The 15185-nt window shown below is 37.0% G+C and overlaps 1 protein-coding gene across 2 annotated transcripts in view; it reads right to left on the bottom strand.

Moving 5' to 3' along the window:
• LOC136028904 (E3 ubiquitin-protein ligase TRIP12-like) overlaps positions 1-15185 on the bottom strand; it is a 131842-nt gene that overhangs the window by 40049 nt on the left and 76608 nt on the right. For both annotated transcript variants that reach the window (XM_065706862.1, XM_065706863.1), the window contains exons 17-20: positions 14175-14248; positions 9507-9688; positions 2781-3270; positions 1389-1557 (exon numbers count right to left, since the gene is read on the bottom strand). In XM_065706862.1, the coding sequence (XP_065562934.1) occupies positions 1389-1557; positions 2781-3270; positions 9507-9688; positions 14175-14248 (915 nt within the window). The remainder of the gene's footprint in view (positions 1-1388; positions 1558-2780; positions 3271-9506; positions 9689-14174; positions 14249-15185) is intronic.

Raw genomic sequence — 15185 nt, forward strand, 5'->3', positions numbered from 1 at the left:
CAAATGTCCGCTTTATCTATGTCTCGTTCCATTATTAAAAGTAATAACTATATCCAGTAACCAAAAGTAAAACACGTTTTATCTCTTGCTATAAACCAAGTTTGTGGACGACAACGACAAATTTTTATCAGGGGGAGGCAATTTTAATATTTTTGAAGTCTAAATGCTCTATAATACGAACAATAACATTCTTTATAATAACGGAAACAGAAAAACAAACGTCACGCACAGACCTAAATGTCCACCATAAGAAATTGTACCTGATGTTTGCTCAATTATCTTGCCTCTTATCTACATGACCTTCTTCCCACCTCTCTATGTCCTTCTTCGATCCCATATTCCTAGAGAAGCGGCTGTGAAAGTGCTAAGACTGACACTGGTTTCACTCCAAATCCCAGCATTATTCTAATCTATTGACTAAAAGATACCTTGTTTGGTGAATGCCTATGAGACTGTATCTTGCTTACAATAAGTGATTTCACTTAACAAATCCAACTCGTTGGAAGGGAATGAAAATATCTGAAAGCTTTTTCCTTCAAAGGGGGGAGGGGGATAAGAATTAAAAATGTGAAAAGTTTATTTTTAGACAATGTCCCAATCTGTGCATGATGTTCTTTAGGAATAACCGCAGGGGGGTTATTTCTGGGAAAATCTTAAAACTGACACCGGTTTACTCCAAACCCTTATTATAATCAATTGACAAAAAGATACCAATTTTGGGCCAAGCCTATGAGAGTGTAACTTGATGTAGAGCGTATCCCTTTAGGCTTTAAAATAATTAGCATTGATTCCCCATGATAAAGATTAGTTGCAGCCGTCCAAAATTTGATTTAGAAACCTTCAGTTAATTTAATTAACAATATATCATTTCATTTAATTGAATTTAATTCAACTATCAATTATCAATTATATCTAATTTATTATTATTTGATAATTAAACTAAATTAAATTAAGTATTTATTCGATAATTAAATTATATTCAGTTAAACAAAAGGACATATTTCATATTCAAGTAAACGAGAGGATTTATTTGATAATTTAATTAAATTAAATGAAAGAATTTATTTGATGATTAAACTAAATCGAATCAAATTAAAAGATTTATTTCATAATGAGAATAAATTTAATTAAATGAAAATATTTATTTCATAATTAACAGGAGTGCCATAATCATATGCACAAATAATGGATGGGAGGGGGAGTTCCTTCTGAAATTAGAACAAAGAACCAACTTACCTATTAAGCCTCATAAATCTTGCCTTGGAAATACAATTTTGCCGACTCTGACAATCCCTGGCATATCAAGTCCCCCTTCTCGTCTAAAGGACAAGGCAAGCTACATGCATAACTTAATGTTTTGGACAAAAGAGCTAAGGAGAAAACATTACCTTTCAATGCATTTCATTGGCTGTAAGGGATCAGCTTTTATCTGAATATCTTTGAAGTTTCTAAGCTTCTTGGGCCAAGGGACACAGGATGTCGTACGTACGAGGATGCATTTAATTAGTCGGTTATTGAAAAGCTTCAGAATCGACGTAATGGAACGAGCACCGCCAACTGAAAAAGAATTCAAACTTATTAATTGTAGCTTCAAAGTTTGTATTAAGAAATAAATCTATAATGTGGGCAGAGTCGTAAGAACGAAATTCATATAGGAGAGGGGGAAAACTAAAGAACAAGAGCTAAGAGCTCATATGGCACTTGTGACGAGGCCGGAAGAGCCAAGAGCTCATATGGCATGAGCTCTAGCAAAACTAAAAGAATCAACAGATTGATTTAAAAGGAAAATCAGAGGCTTAATACCGGTCGGGATTTAAAATAAGAGCTCTGAGAAACGAGGTCCTTCTAAATATCAAAATTCATTAAAATCCAATCACCCACTCGTAAGTTGAAACTACCTCATTTTTTAAAATTTTTCCTCTCCCTTCAGCCCCCCCCCCCCCAGATGGTCGAATCGGGGAAAACAACTTTATCGGGAAGATAAATCCGTTCCGATTATGTCAATCATGTATCTAGGACTTGTGCTTATTTTTCCCACCAAGTTTCATCCCGATCTCTCCACTCTAAGCGTTTTCCAAGCTTTCCGGTTTCCCCCTCCGACCCCCCTAACGCTACCAGATCTGGTCGGGATTTAAAATAAGAAATCTGAGACATGAGTTCCTTCTAATATCAAATTTCATTATGACCAGGTCACCCGTTCTTAGGACAAAAATACCTCAATTTTTCTCATTTTTCCGAATTAACACCCCCCCCCCCCCAAGAGAGCGGATTCAGTCCAATTATGTCAATCACGTATCTAGGACTTGCGCTTATTCTTCCAGCCAAGTTTCATCCCGATTGCTCCACTCTAAGCGTTTTCCAAGATTTCCCGTTTCCCTCTCTTATAATAGGAGAGGGGATAAACTAAAGAAAAACGAGATAAAAACTAGATATATATGAAAGCTGTGAAGCATTATGGGGAAGATATAAAAAATTACGGGACTTCGTTGAGGATGGACGATCTCAGCAAGATTAATTTCACCCTACATATATCAACCAATTTAGGTTAATGCAGAAGTTATATAGGTCTAATCACATTGATAGTGCGGTGATCGCAACAAGAAAAGGGTTGGCCTGTAAGTACCATGGGAGTTTGGGAAGATGAGAAAGAAAGAAAGAAAGAAAGAAAGAAAGAAAGAAAGAGAGAGAGAGAGAGAGAGAGAGAGAGAGAGAGAGAGAGAGAGAGAGAGAGAGAGAGAGAGAGAGAGAGAGAGAGATTTAAGATACGGAAAACAATAAACCTGTAAGTGATTTCAGCCAAATTGGGAAGTTCTCAGTTTGGTTAATACATCCAATCAACTTTTGTACAAGTAAAACCAGGCCATCGCCAGTAATTGGCTGCTGAACTTGTAGCTCATCAATTGGCATCTCAAGAAAAACACCCAAAAATATTCGGATCCGTTCACTTCTTATATCCTTATTGTCCCCTTCTGTTAAATATGTAGTCAATGATTTAATCAGTCCACTGTGAAGAATCTCAAAAGAACTTATATCTTTCTCAAACAACACACTCTTAATCACGAATAAGTGATACTGTCCATTTTTAGAGTCACTAACTAAATTCCTACTTGCCATTATAAGCAGATTGAACCCAGACTGTTCACCCATATCAACAGATCTGGTCACTAAACTCGAATATTTGGCTAAGAAATTTTTGGCTGTCTCCAACACCCATTCATTTATTTTCATCTGATTATATTCGTTTGTGTCAGGCTCCAAGGGTGGACCAGCCTGAAATATGAACAAATTAAATTTACTTGCAATTAATCAGAACATTTCAAAATCCGTTTGAACCAGAGTATGGGTTACTCACAAAAGTGTAAACAGGCACTAGTTTCGTTCAAAAAAATCATCAGTATCATCTAGCTTTTGGTGACAATTGACATTTTTTCTAGAGCTTTATAATTATTTTTTCTGTCAGAAACCTAGAAAAGACTCTTAATATTCTACTGGCATTTATTCACAGAACACAGGGTTGCCACCCCAAATGATTTGTAACTATTTTCAGTGATTTTTATACAGCCTAAAGAAAAAAGGACCAAATCAGTGTATAAATCACTAGATTATTGACGAAAATCACGAAAAAATTACTAAATCTAGGGGTTTTTCACCGGTTGGCAACCCTGAGTAACACCTTGTATGTACTTGGACAATCAACTATGTGAAAACCGGTTTGTGTTTACACTGACTATATCATTTGAATTGGATTACAATATATTACTGAGTAACTGGATTGGACAAAGTTCATTATAAATTTAGTAAACAATTCAAAGTCGACAAAGACAACTTTTCAAGGCATTTTATTTAGGAAATGGGGGGTTCCAATTGCTCCTCCCCCCCACCCACCAATAAATCTTCATTTCAGTCTTTTGTCAGTCTTTGACTTATTAAGATCAAAACCAATTTATACTGTTTGGCCAGTTTTCACAGAGGATTATTGTTTGGATATTTATTTCATTGCGCAACTATTGAAACTGTGTACAATGCTATATAGCACTGTAGACAATTTGCTTTGGATAATTGGATATTATAACCGTTGCTGTGGATGCCAGAGCACAATGGAATAAACGTTTGCAAGTCTACACGGTCCATCGGGCCACCGCCACGAAGGTGATTGCCAGTGGCATCCGTGGGCCTGCTCACTACAAGAGAAGTGATTTTTTTTTCCCTCGTTTCTATCTTCAAGACGTCATTTAAACAGTTTAATTCAGACCTAGCTCATTTCCAATATTTCCCATTATTCTTCTTTCTGCTTCGCAGATCACAAGGAAATAAGAATCATTGAAAAAAGTAAGGTATCGTATGAAGTTAATATAAAGGATGCGTCGCAAAAAACGGGAAGAGGAGTAGAGTTTGCGTTTGAAGAAGCTAAAAACTCTCCCTAAATCTACAAACAAATCACATCGTACGCTGTGCTCAAAATCAGCGAGCCAGCAAGCTCAGCATCTTAGCTGTTGGAGAGAATTGTGGCTAGCGAGGATGAGATTGCAAGAACGCAAAAATCAATGATGAAACAAATTACTGAAAAGTTTTAGAAAAGTGCGGGGGATAAACAACAGAAAAGCGGGGATTCCTTAAAGAAATCGTGCGAGAAAATAATTAGTGAAATGTATACCTCAGTGTCCCTTGAGTTTACACCAAAGTTTCAGAGCATATTAGTCAGACAAAAGTTTGAAAGCTTGAAAGAAAAGTTCGAAGTTTGAAGAAATTCAAGGATTGAAAAGTCGCATGGCACAGACGGAAAGTAGAATAGACGATTTTGAACAAGAAAAACTCCAAGATAGTCTAGTTTTCAACGATGTGAAGCGGTTACCGGGCGAAGAATTGAAAGCAACAACAACGAATATCACAACACAGAAATGCGAGCCACCGTATTTTCACAAACTGACATGTGTTTATCGCTACCGTTTAAATAATTCCGCTACACAAGGCCAGAGAGATATTACACCGATGATTGTGAAATTGAGAAACAGAGGAATGGCAAGAGAAGTTTTCAAGAGCAAAACTAAACTTGCTAAGTCGGGGATTTTCGTTTCTGAGGCCTTGGGGAAACGCCGTCGTGACATTCTGAATAGGGCAAGGGAGAGTTTTGGAGAGCGAAATCTAGTCTAATCGTTGCATAATTCTCGCAAAACTCCAAACAGACACTGTTGCTCGTAGAATTCGGTCACTGACGGATTGCTTTTAGTTGCTTGTGCTTATTTTGTTGTTTTGTTTTATTGTCTATCAATGTTTTGGTCTCTCTTCATTTATTTTTCTTATAATTTTTCATCTGTTCCTAGAGCTCAGCTGCACCATTTTGTTCAGTGAAAGTATTTATTCGATATAAATATGTGTAATGTAACAATCGGTAGCACATCGAGATTGAGCCGGTTGAAAAGTTGCCTGTTTTATGTTGATAGTTATTTAATTTTAGATTTGGCGAGTGAAGAGTCTACAGTGAGTTATACATCTTTGCACTTTAGTAAACACTAGTGATTCTTCGTACCTTCGAATTATGCAAAATGCTGGTTTAAATGCGTGTTCGTGGAACTGCAACCTTACTCCTCCGTATTATGAGATTGATTTTCTTATGAAATGTCGGAATCTCCATGTTATGGGCCTTTGTGAAACTTTTTTGAGTCAGGATAGTCCTCTCTCGTCTTTAACTTTTTGGGCTATCAGCTTAAGGGAGGAGTAGAGCTTCAATGACCGCGGCAGACTTGGTTTGATAGCGAGTGATTCACTTAAACAGAAGCCAAGGGAAGATCTTGATGTCTGGTGAGAAGATAAGATAGAAACAGTTTCTACTGAAATTGAGATTGGTATGAGGCTTGGCACGAAAAAGATTATTCTATCAGTAGTTTATAAGCTTCCAAGTGCATCGTATAAGATTTCACAGAAGGTTTACCAAGTCTTCAAATCATGGTTTAGAGATCACAATAAGAGTTTTAACTCATGGGTGATTTTAATTTTTATCTTTTATCTACAGGTGGTTTTAACTTACATTTTTCAACTTTTATAGTTTCTAATGATCTAATTCCCACAATAACAATACCTACTAGGATCAAGGATTACTCTGCTACCCTGATTGACAATGTTTTTGTTTCTTCAAAGTATATCCAATGGACGTTTTCTAATATTTTAGTGAATTTGGCATCTGATCATTTCCCAGTGGTATTTAGTTTAGATTTACAAGTTTCCCGCCAGAAAGACAAAATAAAAGTGTTCGAGAGATTAAGCCTGAAAACGTTCGGTTGTTTAAAGAAGAAACAAGCTCAACATCTTTTCAATCTGTCTTGAACCGGGAAGACCCATGTGAAGCTTTTGCGTAATTTAGTAGCATCATAACTACTGCATCAGTGCCGTCCTGGCTGAGTGGTTGGTGCACTGGCGTGGGAATCCTGTGTCCAAGGGGCAATGTTTCAATCCCAGTTGTGGCCAGTTATTTAGTTTGGGACGGGGGTCAGTGGCGTGACTCTGTAAGCTCAGCAAGAGTCGAACCAGCTCTAAACGGGTACCAGGAGAAATCTTGGGAAGGTAAGCAGGACGGGTGTGTGAAAGCACAGGATGGTTGGTCCCCAGCACCCCATTGCACTTCCAGGCTGAAGGGCCATGAAACGGAGATCAGCACCGCCGGTTTAGACCTTAAAGGTCTAGTGCCGTCTTACTTACTATGACTACTGCATATGATAAAACTTCTCCGTTGAAGACACTCAGACAGAGACCAGATATGTCGAGAAAACAATGGGTTGATGAGGAGCTAGTTAACTTATTTGAACAGCGGGACAGTGCGTTTCAAGATTAGCTGAGATCTTCAAAGGAGGAACAGATTCGGACAGAGGAACAGAGGAGGAATACTCATTTTAACAGATTCGGAACATCGCGAACTCACTGAAAAGAAAAAAAAGAGTATTACTCGGCACTTTTTGAGGAAAATAAAGCAGATCTGAAAAGAACTTGGAAAGTAACTAGAAATTCCCAACCTCTTGTGAACGGCAAGTCGTTTGCTGGTGAGTGGGGCGTGGGAATGAAAATAGAATTTCGTCCCTGTGATTTTGCTGATTTAACAAAGATCATCAGCTCGATTGGATCGAAGAGTGCTGGATTAAATTATGTTAACCTGATGATTATTCGATCGATTCTGGTGTATATTTTTCCTGTGCTAGTGCATCTAATAACGTTTTCAATAGAGAAGGGAGTTTTTCCTAAATTATTGAAAACAGCAACGATTCTCCCTCTTTACAAAGGGGGCACTCAAATAAATATATCGAACTGAAGGACTATTTCTATTTTGCCAGTGTTTTCGAAAGTCTATGAAAGAGTTATCTATGGAAGACTTTATGATAACATTACAAGCCTGCATGCATTGTATGATGGCCAGTTCAGATTCCAAAAGGGCCATTCGACTTCGCATGCTGTACAGCTTCTTTTAAAAAAAATTTATTTAGCTTTAGAAAAGGGTGAGTATTGGTATTTTTATAGACTTTAAAAAGCATTTGATAATGTTGATTTCAGTATTTTATTGGATTAAGAGACTTGGGTATAAAAGGGAGATATTTGGATTCGTTTAGTTTGTATTTAAATGGTAGGTCAGTGAGGATAAATCTAGGAGAAAAGTTTTCTAGTTTTCTTCCTGTTCAATTTGGAGTTCTCAGGATTCCGTATTAGGACCCCTGCTGTAACGCGGCAAATAGTAATTATATTCTGTTTAATTGGAATAGTGTATCTACAAATATTTCCAGTGAAATAGCAATAAAAGGTTCTTCGTCAAAGTAGGTTGAGGATGTGCGGTACCTAGAATCCAGATTGGTATTTTTGTGTTTCAGAGTTTGAATGGTTTCGCACCTGATTTTTTAAAATATTTTTTCCGTTTAATTTATTTTTATCACGGATATGCTACGAGAAATGCTAAAGATCTCGTAAGTGAGCCATGAAGTACGGTTCGTTCAAGCCAAGTGGCAAAGCACACAGGTTTGGTGGTCTGGGATATCTTTCCAGAAACACTAAAGTAGTGGAAAATTTCATGGATCTGCTTTAGCTTAGCATTCATTTGTAATAATTTAGTGAGAATCGCATCGATCCCAGTTGATTTGACGATTTCGTAATTATCCTTAAACTGTTATCCTTAAACTGTTAAAAATAATAAGAGAGAAAAGACCAAAAGTACTTAAATTGTCCTCTCTCATAATCCAGTGCCACACTCACCAACTACCCACTCTGAGATGCAACTTTAACCGGTTTTAAACTGCGGCACCCTTTCCGTTAATATTGTTAATAGATACCCATACCACCATATCGTCAAAGATGATGAAATGAATTTACATTTGAACCAAATTGAGCGAGATCGAGAAAGGGTATGGTAGGTTTTTTTTTATTCATACACTTGTCAGAAGAGTTTCAAGCTTTATGAGGATAAATTCTGTATTGGGGAGGGGAGGTAAATCGGTTTAACGACTTCATCGCAACGGAAAAATTATGAACTAGTCTATAATACATATGATACTTTATTTTTTCTTTTCTACCATACCCTTTTAAGCCCCCCCCCCCCCCTGAATAAGTTGCGTAATTTTTAATAGTCCCTGAGTGATGCAGACATTTGCTATTTCTTCAACAACAATAAGAAAGCTGAGATAAGTCATTTAATTATTTCAGGTTTCTGGTCTTAAGCTAACTTTTTCAGTACGTTGACAAGATCATCTACATTAAGGTATATTTTTTTTTTTTTCACTTGCATTTCAATAGTAGCTGAGGATGAGTATCACCCCTTCTATTATTTTTTTGGAATTAAAAAATAATTACAATTTAAAAAAGATCAGAATTTCGAGAAAAAAAAACTTGTTGACCAAATAATAGATTGTGGTCGAAAGGAAACCCTTAGAAGAATCCCTGTCCCCTCCATGTGCAGATCTGATAATGCGACACAAACATGCAAGAAATAATTTTGGAGGAAGCACTGCAATCACCTTTTCCTCGTTTGCTACTTAATTTTAACTGGAGAACCTGTCGGATATGAAGGGAGGAGATTAGTCAATTTTTTTACGAGAAAGGAGCACTTAAAGAGAACTCCTAGAGAAAACCCCGTCTCTTCCATGTGCAGGTCAGACAATGACAGCACAAGCATGTAAGAAACTATTTTGGAAGATGCATTGTCATTAATTTTCCTCCTTGGCTACCTAATTTTAGCAGAAGAACTTGGGAGCTTTTATAAGGAGGGGACTAGTCAAATCTTTTCACTGAAGAGGCCCTTCCACAATAGTTAGAAAAAAGTATTTCTTCCAAATAACCCTTTTCCCTCACCCGTTTATAGTTATAACTATAACTACAACAGAAATTGGAAAAAAAAGCTGGCAACTTAGCGGTAAAAAAAGGCAATTAAATTTACCCCCCCCCCCAAAAAAAAAACGTAGAAAACTACTTCTTCCGAATAACCCTTCTCCCCCAACCGTTCATAGATACAACTATAACTACTTTATTAAGCAACAAACCTTTTTGGATGAGGCACCCTCATCATTCTTGCCACCTCTGCCGCCTAACCCAACAAAAAAATTGGCGACTAATTTGTCCTTCTGCTTTTGCAAATACTTCTTCCCACTAACAGTTGGCTGAGGGGTCTTGCGTCTTCCTCCAGTGGACGTTCTAGCAGTCAATCTTACTCTTTGTTTTTTCTCTAAGAGAAAAGAAATAAATAAACTAACATTCTAGCGATTTAATGCCCAATAATCACAAGGCTGTAACAAGAAAAAAGTGGCAGCTTAGGGGAGAAATCGGCAACTACTTTCCCCATTTGTTTGGCCAATATTTCTTCGTAAATAATTTTTCCATCAAATTTTACTTAAATGAATACTTTGCCAATATTTTTTTTTTCGCCAATACTTAGCCAATAAGACTTACTCATTTTTTTTTTCATAAGAAAAAAAAATGAACAAAACACAGCCATTTAATATCAATTAGCCACAAGACAATAACAGGAGCATAAAAAAAAGAAAAGGAAAAACACTGGCAACTTAGTGGTAAAAATTGGCAATTAAATTTACCAAAAAAAAGAACCAAAAAAGCATTAATCTTTAAGCTATTTAATGCCCACAGGATAAAAAAATACACAGAAATACTGTCAACTCAGTGTCAAAAATCGGAACTAATTTCCCCATTTGTTTGGCCAATACTTCCTTGATTTATTACCAATAAATCTTACTTAAATAAATACTTTGCCAATATTTCTGTTTCGCCAACACTTTGTTGTTTTTTACTGTTTTAAAAAGAAGAGTTGAGAGAAAGAGTCAAACTTTAGCGTAAAGAGCGAGGCGTTGATGAGGAAGCTGCCCCTTTCATATACGAAATAATTTCTGTTCGTTTTAAGTTTAAATGTCGCTCCTTACTTTCAGTTGAAAAAACTTGTTTTTTTTTTTTATTTAATTTAAAACAAGGTGTCAGATACGAGGTGTACACACGGGGATCAAAACTGGTGGCGGTGCTAGCCACTCTTGCTCTCCGTAAGATACTTAAATGCCCCCCCCTCATCCACAAAATTTTAGGCCAAATTTTAACAAAATTTTAGTTTATTAGCAATTATTTTCAATTTATTAATTAAGTAATAATTTATTTTCTCAATTTATTATTTAAACACTTTCATTATTGATTCATTGTTAATTATTTAGTTATTTTATATTTTATTAATCAAATAAAACTTGATTAACATTTAGTTAATTATTTTCACTTATTAATGTGCCCTCTATTTTCATGAAAAACTTAATTTCCAAAATAACAAAATGATTATAACCATTAGATTATTTATTGGAAATTTAGCGCCCCTAAAATTTTTGCACCCGGGGCAAGTGCCCCCTCTATTCGGACTTATTCAGTCCAGTGTTTCAAATCCCCGTACCTCCCCCCTCCTGTCCACCCTCACAGCCCCCAATGGCGAGGACACAATTTCTTTCGTTTCAGCCGAAATTCCAGTACTGAATAAATTTGAGCCCCTGGTTGGTATGGGTAATCCTGATGACAGCCTCACCCACCAGGGAAATAACATATTCTTACAAAGACCTACAACAAGAACATCAAACACCACTAAGGTAAAGTATTATAATTCTGATGTTTTTTCCTTCCCTAGGTTTATTTACGCAAATGCTGAAAGTTTAAATTTTGATAAAGTGGCTGAGTTAGAAAGTCTAGCTCAGGCAACAAAGGCATCTGTCCTAATGGTTTCTGAAGTTCATCGACAAAACCCAGAACTCCTGAAAATAGGTGGTTTTGATGAGTTTATAAAAATACGACCTGATGACCATCCACTGGGGAAAAAAGGTGGCGGAGTTCTTATTTATGCCCATGAAATTTTTAAAGCAGCTAGACTTGATGTCCCTTTTTTAACTGAGTACGACAAAATAATGTGGGTCATTCTAAAACCACGACGTCTCCCCCGGAAATTCACTGGTATTGCTCTCTGCGTGTATTATTACTCGCCGGGTCAGACGAGTGAATACCGCCAAGCATTCGTAGAAAAGCTACAGCTCAGTTCGGATTTTGTTTTGGGCAAATACCCATCATGCGGAATTTTCATGATGGGCGATGCCAATGAATTAAAGCTCCATCACCTGGACGCCGGAATCGGCCTGAAGCAGCTCGTCAATTTTCCCACAACCAAAGGTGGCACCTCCCTTGACCGAATTTCCACAAATATGCACGAATTTTACAACATACCTACGACCGGGGCTCCAATTGGAGGAAGTTATCACTTTTCTCTTGAACTTAACCCCACCTGTTCCATTAAAATCGATTACACTACAACTGTAACTATCAGTCGACCAATCACAAGTGAGGGACTTCTGACTTTTGGCCAATGGTTAAGCTGCGAGAAATGGGAAAAATTCCAAGATGCTAAAAGTAGCAACGAAAAAGCTACTATTTTCCAAGAAGCTTTGCTTCATAATTACAAGGCCTGTTTTCCTGAGAAGTCAACAAAACGTTTCTCGTCAGATCGACCATATATTACACAAGAAGTTAAGAAAATGGTAATGGAAAAGAGATGGCTTTTCCGTCAAGGTAATACCCAACAAGCCAACAGGTTGAAAAACAAACTAAGAAAAGTCACTCGAAAACACGCGAACAAATATGTAGAACGTAAAGTTAATCATCTGTTGAGTCCAAACCAAGCCAGTGGTACAACCGAATCAAAAGGATGACGGGCAAGGTGGAAAAAGGAGTCGATTTTGGCATTGATGAAGATGACGTCGTAACAGCCAACTCCCTTAATAAACATCTGGGTAACATTGTGCAATCCCTCCCGCCTTTGCTGAGCGTGGGAATACCCACCCCTCTTCCTGAGTCTTTTGATTTCCCTTTGATATCAGAGTCCCAGGTGTTTTTCAAATTAAAAAGGCTTAAAAGAACAAGCATTACCCCTGTAGATATTCCCATTGATCTCATCAAAGCATTTCCAGATTATCTTAGTGGCCCCCTAACACTCCTTTTTAATCAGGTGACAAAAACAGGTGAGTATCCATCAATTTGGAAAAATGGGTTCATTACACCAATACCAAAAAAAGATGCGCCCAATGATTTTTCGGGTGTCCGACCGATCACTATGACACCCATTTTTAGCAAAGTGTATGAAAGTTTTGTTGCAGCATGGCTGAAAGACCGTATTCTGGACAAAATTGATCCAAGGCAGTTTGGAAATATGCCAAACACATCTACATCTCATTACTTAGTAAGTATAATTGACAGTATTTTGCAAAAACTCGATGAACCAGATTCTTGGATTAATCTTATTGCAATAGATCTAAGAAAAGCTTTTGATTTAATTTGCCACAAAATTCTTGTAAAAAAACTTCTTGGACTAGGTGTAGATTCATTCCTTGTACGTTTAATTGCTAGTTTTCTTTCTGGTAGATGTCAACGGACAAAATATAAGTCCACCTACTCAGACCCACTGCCCATTTTTTGTGGAGTTCCCCAAGGTACCCTCTTGGGACCACTTTTGTTTCTTGTTATAATAAATGATTTGGCAACAACACTGGACGATCGCTGGAAGTATGTCGACGATCTGTCGCTCATTGAATGTTGTCGGAAAAACCTACCAAGCAGAGCAGGTTCATTAATGAAAGATATATGTCAAGAGGCAAAGGTGGACAAAATGACTGTCAACTTTGATAAATCTGTAATTTTAACATTTTCTTTTTTAAAATCTGCGCCAGTTTTTAATCCACCTATTCCCAGCGCCAGTCACGTGACCGAAATTAAACTGCTCGGCGTCCATATCACTTCAGATCTGAAGTGGAATAAACATGTTGATGGCATGTTAAAAAAAGCTAATTTGGCCATCAGGTCTCTAAAGTTGTTGGCTCGCCATGGAATCCCTGCACCACACCTCCTACGCATCTATTTCTCTTTTATACGTTCCACACTTGAATACTGTTGCCCTGTATGGCATTTCGGGCTGACTAGGGAACAGTCGGACCGGGTTGAGAGGGTACAATACCGTGCCCTCCTAGTAATCTCAAAAGCCCCAAAAATACCGTACATATCCCTCCTTAATCAGTTTCAACTTCAAACCCTTCAATCTCGTCGTTTAAAACTAGCCCTATCCTTTGGTAATAAAATTTTGTCCAGCCCTATACACCGGAATATCCTTCCTCCCCAACATCAACCGGCACGGGTAAGGCCACTCAGGGCCGTTGCAGAGCCTGTACCAAAACTTCAACCTGTGACTGTGTCACATGCTCGTTATGAGCTTAGTTTTGTGCCCTCGTTTGTTAAGTTGTTTAATGCTGGATCGACTTTTTAATCCGGATTATTGTTGTTAATTGTATTATTATAATTTTGTGTATATTTGTTGACTTATTTTCGTGTTTATGTGACAATTATTATTGTTAATTGTATATATTATTAATTTTGTGAATGTTAATTTTGACTTGTCGACGAATTTTTGTGTGTGTATGACAATAAAAACTAATAATCGGCTCTGTCCGTCGAATGTTTTTTAAATAAAATGAATTTGAATTTGAATTTGAATTTGAATTTATAAAAAAACTAATTAAGAGGATTCAACCCGGTATTTATCTAGGGAGGGAGGAAAGGGGTGGAAATATCCAATATGGGGCTCGTTTGTACCCCGACATAATCTCTTGAGAATCGGTAATCATGAAAAAACTTACCCTTTGGGGGGATGGTTTGATCTATTTCATTTGAAGTCATCCCTTTTCCTTGCTCTTTAGACCATGAAACATAACTGTAAAATAATTTAGCATTAAATCTAGGAGGTAAAACAAAGAAGAAAAAAATGATATAGTTCTGTTACAAAACCGCCCTTTTCTTTGTGAAAATGTAGCGAATGAACAATTTTCCACAAAAACAGATCGGTGCAATACACCAAATTGAAAAAAATCGACATGCAACTGCCTGAAAATAGCGCCCAAATGGTGCAAATGCACCCTATCCGACAATTCTGCTTTCAAAGTTAGGTTACGTTCTTCGAGTTATTTCTAGGCATCATGCCATATTCTGGGTTCAGAAGACTGACTAAAAACAATACACGCTTTAATCATTACACAAAACAATGAAAATTAGTGTATTGCTGAACATATAAAACAACTATTCTTGAGCTAAGTCGGCCAATGAGCATTAGGAATTGATGAGAAACGAATCTTAAGTTTATCACTGAGGAAAGAAAAAATATAAGCAACACCATCTAGGGTAATCCTATAAAATCTTCAACCACAAAACCTTAAAAGAAAATCAGTTGTATTCGCATATATTCTGTTGCTTTATATCGGGAAGAAGATAAAATAAGCGGTAAAAAGGCAACCTAGGTTTATTTGGGAAATTTTCACCGTAGAACGGGACTAATTGCCTCATATTGACAGACAAGTCATCAGACTAACGCGGCACTAAATATCACATAATCTGCAACAACTAAGAATTAAATAATGTATTTATTTTTCAATTAGACTAAACCCTTTCTTTCTAGAAGGGTAAAATATTCTACTTTCCGAAAATTTCGAAATGAATCTGAAGAAAACCCAGTCTTTAATTAAAGTTTTATTACTGTTTAAGATGCTGCTTAAGATTCAGAATTTTTCTAGTCCTCTGGGTACCCCTTTACGGCACTGTTTTTCAAACTTCATTTTACCACAGCACCGTAAAAAATATTTGACCATATGGCACCT

The sequence above is a fragment of the Artemia franciscana genome, chromosome 7 (genome assembly GCF_032884065.1).
Source record: "Artemia franciscana chromosome 7, ASM3288406v1, whole genome shotgun sequence".
Lineage (NCBI taxonomy): Eukaryota > Metazoa > Arthropoda > Branchiopoda > Anostraca > Artemiidae > Artemia > Artemia franciscana.